Genomic DNA, 16,618 nt, shown 5'->3' on the forward strand with positions numbered 1-16,618 from the left:
TTACCATATTTAGTTATTTTCTCCGTTTACTTAATCTATCGATAAATTAGGCTCTCATCATGAATATCTTGAGGTTATTAGAAAAAATGCAGTAAAATAAGAAGGTTTTAGGAGTATATTGAAGGCAATACGCCGTTATAAAAAGGTATAAAATGAATATTTATAGTTTTATTTAACAGTTATAGAGATTTTCTAGGAATGGATAAAGATAGGAAAAAAGTGCCGATTATAAAAATTGAAGGACCGGTAAGTAAGAGCGCATATAGCTGGTAGAAAGAAGTTTTTTGTGGATATATGCGGTGAAAATAGTAATTTTATGTAAATATTTATGCTGGAATTATGATTAATGATTGAGGAGAGAGGGTTTTTAGATTTATCAATTAACGTATCTCGATAGAATGACGATGCAGAACAAGCGTTATCGGAGAAACAGAATCCGAGTGGACAAGTGTCCGGAGAGTCTGATCGAGAATCATATTTAGATTCGTTGGGTCAATATGAATGTCTTACGCAATGCGATACATCAACGCAATATTTGAGTAGGAATTCATGGGATATATCGGGGGCGACGTCATGTATAGCACATAAAACATTAGAATCGTACCCGTTTCGTGAGATGGCATTACGTACGTTAGCTATGAGAGGGTCAGGTCGAAAAAAAGGGCCATTTGCGTTTACGGCGGAGCAACTTGAGGTTTTAGTGGATCCTAGGAATGTAGAAATTCTTCGTATTATTGGTGGAATCGAGGGGTTATGTCTTGGGTTACATACGGATCCTCATTCCGGATTGAATCTTGATGAAAAATATGTTGCTAAAGAAGTGACGTTGAGGGATTTAATGAGTACGGAAGATTATATAATGTTGACCAGGATTGTATGTATGATTTTTAATTTTTAATGGATTTGATAGATATGAAAAAATGTGTCAAGATTATAAGGCGGAATGTCGAAATCTAGAAGCAACGGATAACGCTAAAAGGAAGTATATGTTGTTTTGGAAGAAAAAGAGAAGAAGGCAAACCTTTTCCTCAACATCAACCTCCTCCTCCTCCTCCTCCTCCTCACCCTATTCGAATCCATTATATATGGAACCAAAATTTTCCCGAAAATCGAATCCTATAAAATCATGTTTTAAAAGGGTTTTTCATTGTATTAATCTAACGTATAATCTTGTTTTACGGATGTTCTATTTCATTCCAAAATTAATGCTTAAGATTAAGCTTATACGAATTTTAAAAGAAGTATTTATCGGAAAATCGGAATCTTATAAGGAATTTTTAAGTCATTATGGTGAATCGTTTAAAACACGTATTTCAGTATTTGGCATTAATCGTACGCCTAAACGTCATATAAAGGGTATAATCCCTTTGATATTAAATGTTTTTAAGGATTCCATACTTATATTATTACTTTGTTCTACGATCATCTCTTTTGGTATCGATATATACTTTGGTTTGGTTCATCCTACGAATGATGAATCCCATGATTCCAAGTATATAAGGTTAGTTTTTCATATTATGAAGAAGAAGAAGAAGAAGAAGAAGAAAAAAAAAAAAAAGAGAAAAAAATCACTAATTTTCATTAGTGTGGATGGAATTGCTATGTTAGTAGCGATCGCTGTCATTTCAGTGGTTAGTGCGATTAATGATTATCAAAAAGAAGTAAAATTTGAACAATTAAATGCCAAGGTATTATTTAAACCGCTTCCTTTTCCCTTACCTCTTTCTTTTCTTTCTTTCTTTTGTAATTCTTTTTTTTTATACTTTTTTTTTAGAAAGAAAATCATGATGTTAGAGTGATTCGATCTGGAAGGCCAGTTTTCATTTCTGTTCATGATCTTCAAGTGGGCGATATATTACTTTTTGAATTGGGTGATCTCGTTCCAGCCGATGGAATTTTAATCGATAGTTATAATTTATGCTGTGATGAATCAAGTACTACCGGTGAATCCGATATGATTGAAAAAGTCACATGTTCCGTTTGTTTAACGAATACATCGCCTGACATGATATTCGATGACAAGTACGATCCTTTCATGATAAGTGGGAGTAAAATAATCGAAGGAACGGGGAAGTATATTGTCACATCTGTAGGTTCACATTCGTATTACGAAAAAATCATGGCATCTCTTCAAACAGAATTGGATAGTACTCCATTACAAATAAAATTATCCAAGTTTGCTCTTGGAATCGCAAAATTTGGAATATGGTAAATATCATATTATACAATATATGGGTTATTTGATCATGTGTAATAATTTTTTTTTTTTTTAGTGCAAGTATTTCCTTGTTTATCATTCTTTTTTGTCGCTTTTTGGTGTATTTATTGGATCATAAAAGCACGATTTACGAGAAGATGACCAATTTTATGAAAATCTTAATCGTTTCCATAACCATTCTTGTGGTAGCCCTTCCGGAAGGTCTCCCTCTTGCTATTACACTGGCTTTGGCATTTGCTACTAAGAAAATGTCTAAGGAAAACAATTTGGTTCGTCATTTAAGATCCTGTGAAACGATGGGCAATGTTACAACGATTTGTTCGGATAAAACGGGTACTTTGACGCAAAACAAAATGACATTGGTCGTTGGAACGATAGGTCTTTCTACGGAATTTCGAATCGACTCCGACTTGGAAATCGAAGAATCCACTGACATGACCACTTTGAAATCTTCTTCCCTTTTTGAATCATTAAACCCTTCGGTAACGCTGCTCATTCTTCAAAGTATCGTAGTTAGTTCAACCGCATTTCTAGCCACGGATAAACAGGGCAAAGCTTCTTTCCTAGGATCTAAAACGGATTGTGCTTTGTTAGAATTTGCTCAAAAGTATCTTAACATGGATAATCCCGATATCGAAAGGGCAAAGGTAGACGTGTTGCAATTTATACCATTTAGTTCATCGAGAAAATATATGGCATCTATCATTTCTTTACCTAATGGCGGCGCTAGATTGTATGTTAAAGGTGCTAGTGAAACATTGTTAGAGTATTCTTCATACGTACTTCATGATCCTTTATCCAAGGAATCAGATACTCCTTCTGTCTTACCATTAACACAAGAAGGAAAAGATTTGATATATAAAACGATTGTTAAATACTCAACGCATGCTTTAAGAACGATCGCACTTGTTTATAAAGATTTTGACGTTTGGCCTGATCATAATTTACAAGATTTAATAGTCGGTTCTGAGATTAATTTTAACAGTATATTTTCTCAAATGATTTTTGTCTCAGTACTGGGTATTATGGATTTATTACGAGATGGCGTTAAAGATGCCATTGAAACTTGCAAAAAAGCAGGAATCACTGTTAGAATGGTAACAGGTGATAATAAATTTACCGCTAGCGCTATTGCTAGACTTTGTGGTATTTATACGCCTGGAGGTATTCTTATGGAAGGTGTCGATTTTAGAATTTTAAGCTCTGAAGATATGGATTTGATTGTTCCTAGGCTTCAGGTTTTAGCTAGATCTAGCCCTGAAGATAAAAAAATCCTCGTTACTAAACTTAAAGAGCTAGGTGAAGTGGTAGCCGTAACCGGTGATGGTACAAATGATGGACCTGCTTTAAAAAAAGCGGATGTCGGGTTTTCCATGGGGATTTCTGGCACTGATGTGGCCAAAGAAGCTTCTGATATTATTTTGATGGATGATAATTTTTCTTCTATTGTTAAAGCATGTGCATGGGGTCGAACCATAAATCTTGCTATTAAAAGGTTTTTACAGGTATATATTATTATCATTTTCCCTTTAGTTTTTATCGCTTAAAAAGTCTTAAAATTTACTAGTTTCAAATAACGGTTAACATTACTGCGATATTTATTGTTTTCGTAACAGCCATAACCGATTCTAAAATGAAATCTATTTTTGCCCCAGTACAACTTCTATGGGTTAATTTAATCATGGATACATTCGCTGCATTAGCTTTAGCAACAGATCCTCCGAGTTCCACTGTTTTAAATCGTAAGCCTGAGCCTAAATCATCTCTTATCACTTTTGGAATGTGGAAAATGATTATTTCGCAATCTATTTATCAATTTGTTGTTATATTATCATTATATTTTTGGGGAGATACCATATTTAGATATAATAATGAACGTGCTTATATGTTTGATACTTTGCCTACTTTGATATTTAATGTTTTTGTTTTTATGCAGATTTTTAATGAATTAAAGTATAGGGAAAATCGTTTTAATTCGATTTAACTAACGTTTTACAGTTGTTGGAGATTAGGTAATGATGCAAATATTCTTGAAGGGCTTAAATCCAATCCTTGGTATATTTTTATTAATTTTATTATGATATCAGGGCAAATCATTATTGTTTCTTATGGTGGTAAAGCATTTCAAGTTAGTCCTCTTAATTTAGAGCAATGGGGAATTTCAATATTTTTGGGTGCATTATCGGTACTCGTTTTTATCCTAGTCAAGTATATTCCTGATGAGTTTTTGATGAAAATAATTCCTATTTCCTTTAAACAATCACTCTTAGATTCAGATAATCCATTTTCTAACAGACAAACACAATGGAATCTTACATCTTTACATGTTAAAGATGAATTGGTATTTCTTAAAGCTCTTAAAAATAGGTATGCCGTTGATTATTCCTGGAGGACTGAAAAAATGAATAAATTTTACGAAAAATTAACTCAAGCTGTTCATGTTGAAGGAAAGGATATAGAAAAAGCCAAGGATCTTTTATCCAAGAAAAAACATCAATTTTTTGTGGCACCTACTCTTAGAGCTGCTACTTTAGCGCCTGCAATAATGGCAGGTTCCATTGGAGGCTGCGTATCTAGTAATTTGTCACAGCAAAGTACTGTCTTTGATGATTCTTTACGTGATCGTGGTATTGAATTATATTCATTTACAAATTCTGATAAAACAACTAAACCTTCCGATTAAAATTTTAAAAAATATTTTGTTTTTAAATATTTTGAAATATAAAAAGAAAATATATCGTTATATTGTTTTTATATCATTATAGTAATGATCATCAATAAATTTATTCATCATAGGGTTTATTCGTTTTGTAAATTAAAAATTTCTTCGCCTTTCTTAAATTATAAAAGTTATTTAACAAATATTTCAGCATTTTTAAGACAAGATAAAAAATACATAAAAATGTTAGGGATTCTTTCGATTTCTTCATTTTCAATATTATTTGGTTATAAACTAAATGATTTATTGCGCAAAAATTTTTATAAGAATTATGATAAAATTACAGAGACAGATATAGATCATGGTATATTTTTTATAAGTGGGAAAAAAATCTAAGAAATTTTAAGTTAAAAAAGAGATTGAAAATTATATTGAATCCCATCCTTTAACAAAATCATTACGATCAAAATCATATATTTCTGAAACAAGACCTTATTTAGAAATTCCTTTAAAATTCAAGTCATTTAATTTTATATCAGGTCTACTTTTTGGTAAAGGGAGAATATCAATTGCTCCATATTGTTTTTATGATGAAAAAGAAAAGATAATTACATTTATTTTTCATTTAGGAAATCAAATATGTGGTTATGGTTATTTAAATTATATGATATTTTAAAAAAGTTAATATTTTTAGAAAATATTGTTCATGGAGGCCTTCTTGCAACGTAAATTTATATATTTTGCTTTATTTTATTTTATTTATATATTTATATATTTATAGGTTAATAGATGAAGGATTTGCAAAATGTGTAAGTTATTTTTTTTTAAGAAAAAGATCATATTTTTAATATATATAGTCATATTCAGTAGTTCCTAATAAGCTAAGATTTACTGCTAATCTTAATATTAATTATAAGACACCTGTTTGTTTTATATATATATATATATTCTTTAATTAATATAATAAATATAGGCAAAAGCAAATAATTATTATGTTCTTAAAGCAAAAGTTACAAAAATAGAGGGAAGAAAGACTTGGGTTGAAGGGAATATTGAAACATTAAGTTCATATTCATTATTTTTAAATAAAGAAACCAAACCTGTAATTATTGCAGAAGCAACTGCATTATTTGTATGTATTTATTTATTTATTTATTACTTTTAATTTATCTTTAGATTGAGCCTAAAAATCCTTTATTAATTAAGGTAAGTATTTATTAATAAAATTTTTGATTTTTATAATTTATATTATAGAAAAATATATCTGTTTAATAAATTTAGATTATATTTTTATTTAATATCTTAACTTATTTTTCTATCTAAATAAATGATATCTTTTAAATATATTTTTTTATATATAGTTGATTGATTTATTATTATAAAATGACAATTTTAATACAATTATGTCTAAGTTTTTCTAATATTAATAGCTTTAAAATTGTATATAATAATACCTTATAATACATTTTTAGTAAAATGATTATAAATTACTTTTAAAGCTTTAATATCCAAGTATATTTTATCAATTAAATAAATCCAAATATATTATTAAAATACTGAATATTATTTCCTAGAAAAAATAAACATTAGATCCTTTTATATATATTTTTATTGCTTTAAAATATGAAAAGGCAATAAAACTGTATATAATTGATTTTTTTTAAAAAAATAAAGATAGAAGAATCCATTTATATAAAAATTAAAATGTTTCTATTTAATGATTTGTATTTATTTAGTTTTTTCATCATTGTAAATTAATTTAGATATTTTACAAGTTCCAAATTTAAATATTCCTTATATATATTTATCAATTGCTATAAAAATGAAACTTTTAAAGTATAATTGTCATCTTTTGAACTACTTATGATCAATTGTTAAATTAGACTTTGTTATTTCAAAAGATTTTAAAACCAATAACTTGTATGTTTCATGTTATAAGAATTTAGTCAAATAATATATGTGATATCAAAATAAATAATAATTATAATGTTAATGCCGTTTTTCAGTCTGAATTCCAGATAATGGCTATAATTAAATCAATTTTTTATAAAGTCTAGCTACCTTAAATCAATAAATCAAATATATCAATAGTTCAAAGTAAATATATATATTATAAAAATTAATACAGACAAATATAATGAAAAATATGAAAGAATAACTAATAATTGCTTTGTTTTATATATTTATTTTTTTTATTTTGGATTTATTGTATTTTTTACAAAATAATTACTTAAAAGTTAAAAATATCCTATAAATTCAATCTAAATCCCTTAAAATACTACTTATTTAAAACCTTGATATAAACATAAGACTTATCTACCTATACCTTTCTTCCTACCTCTTTTTTTTTTAATTTCTTCTCTTGATATATTCATTCATTTTACTCAAAATAATAAATCATATCTCATCACATATTAATATTTAAACTTAAAATTACACTAAAATCATTCTTTCATATCTTTTTTTTGTTTTTTATTAAAATTTTTATCTCTTCATACACATATCTTTATTTTTTATTATCTATATCATTCTTTCCTTCCCCATAAACCCGTTTTTTCGCTTCTTCTAAAGCTTGTGTCCTTATACTATCATCCTAAACTTAATTTCTCTTTTTTTTATGTATATTTTTACCCTGTCTTTGGTTTATATATATATAATATAGTCGCTACAAGCATAAATCCTCCCATTCCATACTTCCAAATAGGAAGCCAATCCTGAGGCTCCTTATCCTTTGTTTATACCGTCATTTTCCAATTATTACTATCATCTAATAACCATTTTACCTCTCCAAATAAAACTGACTTAGGTTCATGATATTGGGGTGTATTTGTCCCATAACGGGCCCCTAAAACCCCACCAAATTCCTTTCTAAAAAAACCATATATAGATTTATTTAAATAATAACCGTAAATATAGTTATTTCTTGTATTTTTCCCTGAAATTTGGCTGATTTTGTGTAAAAACATTGATCAATCTCCCTCAAAACCCTAACCCTATCTATTTTTTCAGGTACAAAAATCTCCAATTTTTTCGAAGTCAAAAAATAATTTATTAAAATCTTTAAATTATACAATAAACTGTCATATAATTCCGTTTATATTGACAAATTTCTCCTTCTAAAAAGATTATTTTATTTTTTTTCTGCTTAAATTATGAAGGATATTTGCAAACAACAGGAATTAGTTATTCCAGACAACGTCAAGGTTGATATTAAGGCGCGGGTTGTCATAGTAACCGGTCCACGTGGATTATTGAAGCAAAATTTTAGGCATATCAATATTGATATTAGGAAAACACATATAAACAGAATAAAACTTACTGTATGGCACGGAGGAAGAAAACATGTTGCATGTCTTCGTACAGTAAAAAGTCTTATTAATAATATGATTACTGGGGTTACCCGAGGGTATCGATATAAAGTAGGGTTTAACCCTTATATATATATAAATATATATATATGAGAATAAGAGTAGGTAATTAATGAATATTTAGATGAGATTTGTATACGCACATTTTCCAATTAATGTAAGTATTGGAGAGGAAGGAAAATTGGTAGAAATTCGAAACTTTCTTGGTGAAAAAGTAGTACGCCGAGTAGCTATGTTAGAAGGAGTTAAAGTAGAATTATCTAAGAGTCAAAAGGATGAAATTATTCTTGAAGGTATTTCTCTTGAAAATGTTTCGCAATCAGCAGCATCGATTCAACAAATATGTAATGTTCGAAATAAAGAGTAAATTTTTGAAAATAAAATGCCATATCTAATTTTAATGTAGTATTCGAAAATTTTTGGATGGAATTTATGTTTCTGTAAGATTATAATTAATATTTTTTTTTTTAATATATATTTTTTTAGGCCCGTGAAACCATTGAAGAAGATTAAAAATCTGAAGTAATTTTTTATAAAAAAGTGTGTATAAATATGTAAGATTTATTTTAATATGAAATACTTTTTTGAAAAATATTTAATGAATTTCCCCTTCTTCACTTGATTCAATAGTATTTCTATCATTGTCATTATAATCGTTGGAATAATAATCTTTATCGCTTTTAATACGCTTTTTTTTTTAATAAATAAAATAATATAAAAGAAATAAGTTTACCTTTCTATATCTTGAATCATTTTCATTTTCGCTATCATGATTTCTATAACCATTATTTCTATAACCATGATAATCTTTTGTATAATGTAAATTATCATTAAATTCTCTAGAATCAGTATCTCTATTTTTTGAACTATATCTGAAATGTTTAGAACTTCGATTGCTTTTATGATAACTTTTTAAAGAAACATCTTTTTCTTTTAATCTGCGTAATTGTTTTTTAAATGCTAATTCACGGTCTTCTTCAGATTCAATTGCAAGAAATTCTTCTGTATGTTCAATTCTTTTTTTTACATCGGACCATGTACTATCTAATTGTATAGAAGGTCTAAGATGCTTTATAACATATCTTAAAGCACTAATTCTGCGTTTTCGTCGTCTTTCATCACTTCGTTTTTCATCTTCAAGTCTTTTAAATACTCTTTCACGCAACTATATTTTTTTTTAATAAAATTATTATTATAACAAAATTTTTACCATATTATAAATGAATGAAAGTGTACTCTCTGATAATTCTGCCCCTCTTTTATCTCTGTTTATGATTTCTGAAAATTGAGATAAAGATATTTTTTCATCAAAATCAATTTTTTGTTCCTTAAAAAAGCTAAATAAAATGATACACATATATATATATTGATACTAACTTCCATAATATCAAGTGCTAAATTCTTTTTATGTCTCATATCCCGTTCTGCATCTTCTACAATATCCCAAAAAAGATCTAAAGGTGTAGAGCCTGATTGTCCTAACATATTTTTATATCTTGCATCGTTTTTAATTATTGGATAAATAGTCATCCATTTTGTACCAGGACCTATTTTTTTTTCATGACGCAAGTCTTGTAATAATTTCTAATGAAAAAATGTAAATGTATTTTCATCCAAAAAAAAAAAATAAAAAAAGTATTTACCATAAATGCTTCACGATTCTTTCTTTCTGTCCGTTGTTTTTTAGCCTTATTTTCTTGTCGTTTATTGATAAATTCCCGTTCAAGTTCTTTAATATGGCTTTCATAAATAACTAAAATATCTAAATTACTTAATATTTTAAATTTTGGATTTGTTTTAAATTCTGGATGCTCTAAGAATTTTGCTTGTGCATTTGACCAACGAGAATATGGTTTTAATTTTAATGATTCAAGTAATACTAAAAATGAATCCATTGCTTCTCGTTTTACTTTTTGTTCATTCTCGTTTTCAATTCTTTTTAATTCCGCTACATATTCTTCAAAAAGCTGCCTTTTTTCCTCCTCATTTTCCGTAGCTTTAAATGCCGGTTCTCCTTCTAAAATCTCTCGTGCTACCCTAATTTTCAATAAGCTTTTTATATTTTTTTTTTTCCTTCTCTTTATCCCACTTACTTCCATCTTGTATAATACTTAATCTCCGAATGCATCCTTAATAAACGATTAAAATCCGTCTTCAATTTTGCTAATCGATCCTGCTCTTTTTCCGATTCTTGCTTTCTCATTTCACTTATATATTTTTCAAATGTTAATTTTCTTTGAATAGGATCTTTAATTGCACGATATTGAGGTTGTTTAATCACTGCTCGCATTGTCTGCTCCCATGTCCAATCCGATGCTACTCCGTTCCTCTTTAACATCTTTATAAATACCATTTCTGCCTCTTCAAAACTCCCACATTGAACTTTTTCTTCCATCCATGCATTTTCTAATGCAATTGACTGGGATTTTCCTTCTCCCCCAATTACTAACATATCCTCCCTTAATTCTAATTGCTTTTCTTCTCCTTTTTTCCTCTCTTCTTCCTCTATTTTCATTCTAATCATTATTATTCTTTTTTTTCCTTAAAATTTCTCTTTTTTTTACGCTTTTTTTGCATTCAATGATTCTACAACTTTCTTACATTCTTCTGGCATATTCCACACCGATTCTCCTGTAAAAATAACCTCTATTATCCCCTGATTTCTCTCTTTTTTCCCCTCTTTTACCTGATTTTTTATTATACCAGTATTTTCTACCCCCTGGTGCCGTATATTCTCTCCAATTCAATCGTGCAATAGCTATCTAACCCTCTATTAGATCTTTTCATCTAATTTAATCCTCTTAAAATAGACTTCTTCCTCTGTTTTAAGCTCATCTGGCTTTTCCCATACTGATGTACTTCCATCGCTCCAATATATACGTCCATCCGGTGCTTTATACGCCTCCCATTTAGAACCTCCTGATCCTGATGCTTCTATAGCCTTTGCTTGCCATGGAGGTGCTGACATAGTTTATAATCCTTAATTTTTATTATTTTATTAGTATTTTTTTGGTAAAAAAAAAATATTCGAAAAACTAGAGCTTCTTGGTTTCTTTAAAAATTCTAAGTCTCTTTTTCCTCTGTATTTATCCTTAAATATGTAATGAGTTGATTCTATGTATAAGAAAGAAGTTTTATGTAAGATGATTTGTGAATAAGTTTTTTTTGACAAAAAAAAAAGAGAAATATTTGTAAAATAAGATTATAAATAAGACTGAATGAAAGAATTTTGAATAAAAATGTATTTTGTGTGTTATTTTTTAATTTTTTTTGAAATAAGCCGTATAGTAAGATATATGGTAGTATCGAGTAGAAGGTTAAGAAGTATTAAGTTGATTAGATGAAGTAGATAAATTTTGAGAAGAAGAAGAAGTATTTGAGTTATGTGAATGTGATTGTTTTTTTTGAGTAGTATTTTGATTTAATTTATTAATAATTGTTAAAGCTTGTGCAACCATTCCATTGATGTCACTAATGATATATAAATTAAAGAGAAAAAGAAGAAAATAAATGTAATAATACTTTAAATTTGCAGGGACTACGATACTTGTACTTTCTTTAGCAAGATTTCCAAAAGCGCCTAAATATTTTTCAGCGATTCTTAAATTAATTGCATCAGTTCCCATTGGATTTTCAGAAAGAACAGAAGCAATAGCAGAAATACCTTTTGCTGTTGCTTCAGCTTTTAGAAGGATTGCTTCAGCTTCACCTAGAAAGATAATATTAAATAGATATAAAAAAAAAGAAATAGATTACCAGTTGCTTTATTAATACTTTCTTGTTTAATAGCTTCGCTATTAAGTATTTGACTTTGTTTTTGTCCTTCAGCAATATTGATACAAGATTGTCTTTGACCTTCAGATTCTAGTATTTCAGCTCTTTTAGAACGTTCAGCTGAGACTATAGACTTTTTGAATATTTTATATAATGATCAGAAAAATACAACCTTGTCTATGCATTGCTAATAATACATTTTGTGGAGGATGAATGTCTCTAATTTCATATCTTAAACATTTAATACCCCAATCAGCAGCAGCCTCATTAATTGCTTCAGTAATATTGATATTTAGCATCTGACGTTCCTTTAAAACATGATCAAGAGCCAATTGACCTATTTCTGATCTCATTGTTGTCTGTGCTAATTGTGCAACTGCATATTCAGCATCTTCTACCCCATAACTTTATAAATAATTAATGTGGAAAAAAAAACATGATATTTTATACCATGCTTTGTATGGATCTAGAATTTTAACATATAAAACTCCATCTAATTCCAATGTTACATTATCTAATGTGATAGCTGACTGTGATGGAATTTCCATAGCAATTTCTACCAAAATTAAACGTTTTTTTGACTAAAAAAAGAAGAGAAAACCTTTCAGAGACTTGACATACTTGATTTTATCTAGAAAAGGTACTAAAATAGCCAATCCTGGATCAAGAATACGGTAAAATTTGCCCATTCTTTCTACAACCCAAGCTTCTTGTTGAGGTACAAATCTAATGATAAAAAATTAAATAAAAAGCATTGTATATCATCATATCAATACTTTATAATAGTATTTTTTGGTAATTTCTGCTTTTTAAAAAGATTTAAAGATGTATGATTAAATTTTCTCTTGGGAATATCTGAATAACTCCTGATATTCATAAAACCATATTTAAATGATTGCATATGTATTTTTTGAGCATTTCTTAAATAAAACCCTTTATTTCCATATATATATTCAACAAAAATTTTCCTGACTCCAAGATTATGTATCATTTATATTTTCAAAGATTTATCCTCTAAAACTTATATAATCCGGTTAATTATTAACAAATGGTCTAAGATCTATTAATATCTTGTTCTTTTATACAAAATTTTTTCTACTAAAAATTTCAAAGGTTATGTACGTATCAAATCTCACTACGAAAAATATATGAATATATGGGAAAAAGAGAGTCAATTTTTTGTAGAATATATGATTAGATATGTGTAAATAGGACTTCTTTGTAAATATTATTTTTTTAATAAAAAGATGGATTAATGGTTAAGATTTTTATATCTTTTTGGGTTTTTTAGAAAATGTTTTAAATATATAAATTTTTGTTTGTATTTGTTTTTAACTTAGAATTTAATGTATATTCAAAGTCTAGATAAACTTTTATAAGTATTTTTATTTTCTATTTGTATATGGGACAATATTTTCAGGAATTGGATAGATCTGTGTTTTGCTATAATTTAGTTTAATTACATGTAAATATTTAAAAATATTTAAAAATATTTAAAAATATTTAAAAATATTTAAATATCTTGTTAATCATGAAATTAAATAAAAAAAGTGTGTTTTTTTTTAAATTGTATGTATAACAATTACAATTGACATGTTTTTTACCAATTTTTTAAAACTATTTGTCTTTGTCAAGAAATCTTACCAAAAAATGAGGTTTCCTTCTAAATAATAAATAATTTAGAAAACAATCTCATTTTTTGGAAAAACTTCTTAACATATTATTAATTACAAAGAAAAATCATTTTTTATTTATTCATCATTTATAAGTCCAATAAAAAAATTAACTATTTTCAAAAAAAACAATAATAAAACTAATATTTTCTCATTCTTTTAACATATAAACTTCAGAAATACATTCAATTCCATAATATATATATAAACATCTTTTCTTCAGCTTATTGATAAAAGATAGAAATTTTATAATTTATTAAAACAGATATTACAAATCATTAAAACTAACAAGTAAATACATATATTTTCTCTATTTTTCTATTTTTATTGATTTTTTGTTTTTAATATTTTTGACTCTCCATAATTTATGATACTTGATAGACAGAGATAAACGAAGCTGGGCTGAAAAATGCCTAAAAAACACTAAAAAAAAGGATATTCTTATATTTTTATTGCTACAATATGTTTGTGTAGATTATTCTGAAGATTCAGCTTTTTTTTTTGGAAAAAACTGTTAATTTTGGCTTATTTGATGTTAAAGCCTATTTATATTAAATATCACAAAATGGAGGCCTTGATCAGCCCTTTTTTTAAATCTTCTATTAGTTTTAGAGTCAAAAAAATATTATCTTGTGAAAGATTCGTCTTTTTATCTACTTTTATTAAGAAAAAGCATATGATTTATCCACAAATCAATTCATTTAAAAATGATCAATATATTTCAAATAGATCAGATTTATTAATGAAATATCGTCCTATTCTTAGTTTCAGAGGTTTCAGTTCAAAAAGGATTACTCCAAGGGAAAAAAAAGCTTTTATACAAGCTATATATCATGAACTTATTCAGTTACATCCAACATTTCTTCTTATACAGCAGAATAATGTTAGCTCAGAAGCATGGAAATATATGAGAAGAAAATTGCATGGTTTAGGTGCTAATATTAAGGTTTTAAAGATTCGGTTATTTGGACGCGCTTTACAAGCTGTATCTGAAGACTTGGAAGGCAAATCGTCAAACAAAGACGATTCATTACAGTCTAAAATACAAGATTTACGGGCTTTAAGGAAAATGATTGCTGGTCCTATAGCAATTATTACATTTTCTGCTCGTGTAGAGCCATCTTTTTTAAAACGCGTTATATATTTAATTGATACAAGTAATGGACAGTTTTTTCTTTTAGGAGGCTTCTTTGAGGGAAAATTAGTGAATACTAAGGAGCTTCTTCATATCAAAGAAATACCAGATCTCTCAGTATTACATATGCAATTGATTTATTCATTAATGCATCATTCAAACCAACTCATTCAAACACTCGAATATTCTTCCGAAGCATTAACTCTAATACTTCTCAAAAACAATTATAAACATATTGAATGATACATTCTTAACATTCATATAATTTTTAACTCAAACTTTACAAAATTTAATGATGATCCATCTTCATCAATACAAAATAATATTCAAAAAATGGCTTTCACCTAAATAACTTTCTTTTTAAAGGTATTAATTGGATTTTTATTAACATCATTAGATATATACATGATATTTTCTTAAAAAAAAAATACAGCAATCACTACCTTGCTTCAAACTGAATCATTCTTTTTGTTCTATATTTCACTTAAACAGATCACATTGGGCTTAACTATTTATCAAACCTTTGCTTATACATCACACGGTGACCACATTCACGACACCGAATGATTTCTCTTGCTTGGATATGATTGATTGCTCCACAATCTTGAAATAAATTAGTTCAAAATGCTCTAACAATAATGTCAAAGGCATTTGTTCTTTTTCTTGACATTTGGATCATTAATTATATTACCTGCACATAGATATGACATTTGAACAGAACGTGCAGCAAACTGTGCAGTTCCAATAGGCTGATCTGCTAATATAGAAGGTTTATATGTATCTCTCTGCATTTCTGAAGAGGATTATAGCTTTTTTAATGGTAAAAGATGTTTTTTATGAAAAAATACAACTATTCATATATATCTAGGGCTGGGTATTTATATTTTAACTTCATATTTGTAAATAAGTATAAATTAAGGGAATCTAAAGCATGACAGATGTCTGGAAATCAGTAGGAAAGTAGGTTATGTTCTTATTAGACAGTAAACCATTTTTTTTCTGGCTAAAATTGCCTAGTTATTGGTGTAAATATTGTAAAACGGTATTTTCAAAGAAATAGCAGGAAATAATGAGAAAGAACTTATGGAATAGTAGTTCGTACGTAATGATACATTTACGAAGAAGAAACATGAAGCTTCAGACCGTCATAAGGGCTCTTTAAAGCGTTTTATACGAGATTTAGATAGAAAAAAAGAAAAAGAAGAAAAAGAAAAAAAGGCAATACAGAGGGAGCTAGATAGGATATCAGGAGTTACAGGACTTTCTACACGTTCTATTGATGAAGTTTCTCCGAAAAAAATAGCTAAAATTCCGGTTAAAAAAGCAAAATCTATATCACATAAGCCAACAACAATATTACCGGTAGATATTAAAGAAACTATAGGGATAATAGGTTCATGGGAGATTGTTCAACCTTCAGAAAAAAAGGAAGATCAAAATGAGACAAATGATACATTTCCTTTAGAATCTATATCAACTATATCAACATCAACAGTTCGATTAAAAGAAGATTATGAAGATTTAAGATCATTTAAGATTAAAGAGAAAAGCCTTCCATTGGAAATAAATGAAGAAATAAATGAGGAAGATACATCTGATTTATTTAAAAAGAGAAAATTTGGGACAAGTAAAAATCTGAGAAAAAAATAAATAAAAATTATATTTTTAAGATCTTTATGATACATAATTTATATATTTGAGTGTACAGAAGGTGCTGGATTTTTTAAAACTATCTATAGAATAGATAGGATTTAATTTGAAAAATGCAAATGATTTTTGATACAAGTTTTC

The 16,618-nt window shown here is 27.6% G+C and overlaps 9 protein-coding genes across 9 annotated transcripts; 5 read left to right on the forward strand and 4 right to left on the reverse strand.

Annotated features, from left to right (window-relative positions):
* Window positions 1-122: 122 nt before the first annotated feature.
* Window positions 123-4,901, forward strand: T552_02474 (calcium-translocating P-type ATPase, PMCA-type; the record flags this gene model as incomplete). The annotated part of the gene is made up of 9 exons (XM_018371014.1): window positions 123-145; window positions 186-246; window positions 398-861; window positions 911-1,492; window positions 1,586-1,688; window positions 1,775-2,208; window positions 2,274-3,723; window positions 3,786-4,171; window positions 4,217-4,901. Exons 2-9 carry the CDS (start codon window positions 199-201, stop codon window positions 4,899-4,901), a joined length of 4,152 nt encoding a protein of 1,383 aa, XP_018225174.1. The 5' UTR covers window positions 123-145; window positions 186-198.
* A 150-nt stretch (window positions 4,902-5,051) lies between these two features.
* On the forward strand, window positions 5,052-6,176 carry T552_02475 (hypothetical protein). Its single transcript, XM_018371015.1, has 8 exons — window positions 5,052-5,241; window positions 5,285-5,527; window positions 5,572-5,602; window positions 5,659-5,686; window positions 5,735-5,800; window positions 5,851-6,009; window positions 6,054-6,083; window positions 6,132-6,176. The coding sequence occupies exons 1-8, from the start codon at window positions 5,121-5,123 to the stop codon at window positions 6,147-6,149; spliced, it is 696 nt and encodes a 231-aa protein (XP_018225175.1). The 5' UTR covers window positions 5,052-5,120; the 3' UTR covers window positions 6,150-6,176.
* Window positions 6,177-7,383: 1,207 nt separating this feature from the next.
* T552_02476 (hypothetical protein) lies at window positions 7,384-7,843 on the reverse strand (the record flags this gene model as incomplete). Its single annotated transcript, XM_018371016.1, has 3 exons — window positions 7,384-7,462; window positions 7,509-7,606; window positions 7,661-7,843. 3 exons carry the CDS (start codon window positions 7,841-7,843, stop codon window positions 7,384-7,386), a joined length of 360 nt encoding a protein of 119 aa, XP_018225176.1.
* Window positions 7,844-7,983: 140 nt separating this feature from the next.
* T552_02477 (hypothetical protein) lies at window positions 7,984-8,804 on the forward strand. The gene is made up of 4 exons (XM_018371017.1): window positions 7,984-8,296; window positions 8,370-8,608; window positions 8,652-8,685; window positions 8,732-8,804. Exons 1-4 carry the CDS (start codon window positions 8,030-8,032, stop codon window positions 8,756-8,758), a joined length of 567 nt encoding a protein of 188 aa, XP_018225177.1. The 5' UTR covers window positions 7,984-8,029; the 3' UTR covers window positions 8,759-8,804.
* A 36-nt stretch (window positions 8,805-8,840) lies between these two features.
* Window positions 8,841-11,213, reverse strand: T552_02478 (hypothetical protein; the record flags this gene model as incomplete). Its single annotated transcript, XM_018371018.1, has 9 exons — window positions 8,841-8,933; window positions 8,979-9,410; window positions 9,456-9,572; window positions 9,623-9,829; window positions 9,889-10,282; window positions 10,339-10,761; window positions 10,810-10,876; window positions 10,932-11,007; window positions 11,058-11,213. The coding sequence occupies 9 exons, from the start codon at window positions 11,211-11,213 to the stop codon at window positions 8,841-8,843; spliced, it is 1,965 nt and encodes a 654-aa protein (XP_018225178.1).
* A 296-nt stretch (window positions 11,214-11,509) lies between these two features.
* T552_02479 (hypothetical protein) lies at window positions 11,510-12,942 on the reverse strand. Its single transcript, XM_018371019.1, has 7 exons — window positions 12,796-12,942; window positions 12,621-12,745; window positions 12,470-12,575; window positions 12,192-12,424; window positions 12,002-12,145; window positions 11,768-11,954; window positions 11,510-11,716 (listed from the first exon to the last, which is right to left on the reverse strand). Exons 1-7 carry the CDS (start codon window positions 12,918-12,920, stop codon window positions 11,563-11,565), a joined length of 1,074 nt encoding a protein of 357 aa, XP_018225179.1. The 5' UTR covers window positions 12,921-12,942; the 3' UTR covers window positions 11,510-11,562.
* Window positions 12,943-14,326: 1,384 nt separating this feature from the next.
* On the forward strand, window positions 14,327-15,114 carry T552_02480 (hypothetical protein). The gene has a single exon (XM_018371020.1). The coding sequence runs from the start codon at window positions 14,369-14,371 to the stop codon at window positions 15,068-15,070; it is 702 nt and encodes a 233-aa protein (XP_018225180.1). The 5' UTR covers window positions 14,327-14,368; the 3' UTR covers window positions 15,071-15,114.
* Window positions 15,115-15,221: 107 nt separating this feature from the next.
* On the reverse strand, window positions 15,222-15,664 carry T552_02481 (DNA-directed RNA polymerase I, II, and III subunit RPABC4). Its single transcript, XM_018371021.1, has 3 exons — window positions 15,519-15,664; window positions 15,349-15,430; window positions 15,222-15,300 (listed from the first exon to the last, which is right to left on the reverse strand). The coding sequence occupies exons 1-3, from the start codon at window positions 15,616-15,618 to the stop codon at window positions 15,267-15,269; spliced, it is 216 nt and encodes a 71-aa protein (XP_018225181.1). The 5' UTR covers window positions 15,619-15,664; the 3' UTR covers window positions 15,222-15,266.
* Window positions 15,665-15,758: 94 nt separating this feature from the next.
* Window positions 15,759-16,514, forward strand: T552_02482 (hypothetical protein; the record flags this gene model as incomplete). The annotated part of the gene is made up of 4 exons (XM_018371022.1): window positions 15,759-15,787; window positions 15,845-15,869; window positions 15,923-16,454; window positions 16,498-16,514. The coding sequence occupies 4 exons, from the start codon at window positions 15,759-15,761 to the stop codon at window positions 16,512-16,514; spliced, it is 603 nt and encodes a 200-aa protein (XP_018225182.1).
* Window positions 16,515-16,618: the final 104 nt, after the last annotated feature.

Source organism: Pneumocystis carinii (assembly GCF_001477545.1).
Source record: "Pneumocystis carinii B80 chromosome Unknown supercont1.11, whole genome shotgun sequence".
NCBI lineage: Eukaryota > Fungi > Ascomycota > Pneumocystomycetes > Pneumocystales > Pneumocystaceae > Pneumocystis > Pneumocystis carinii.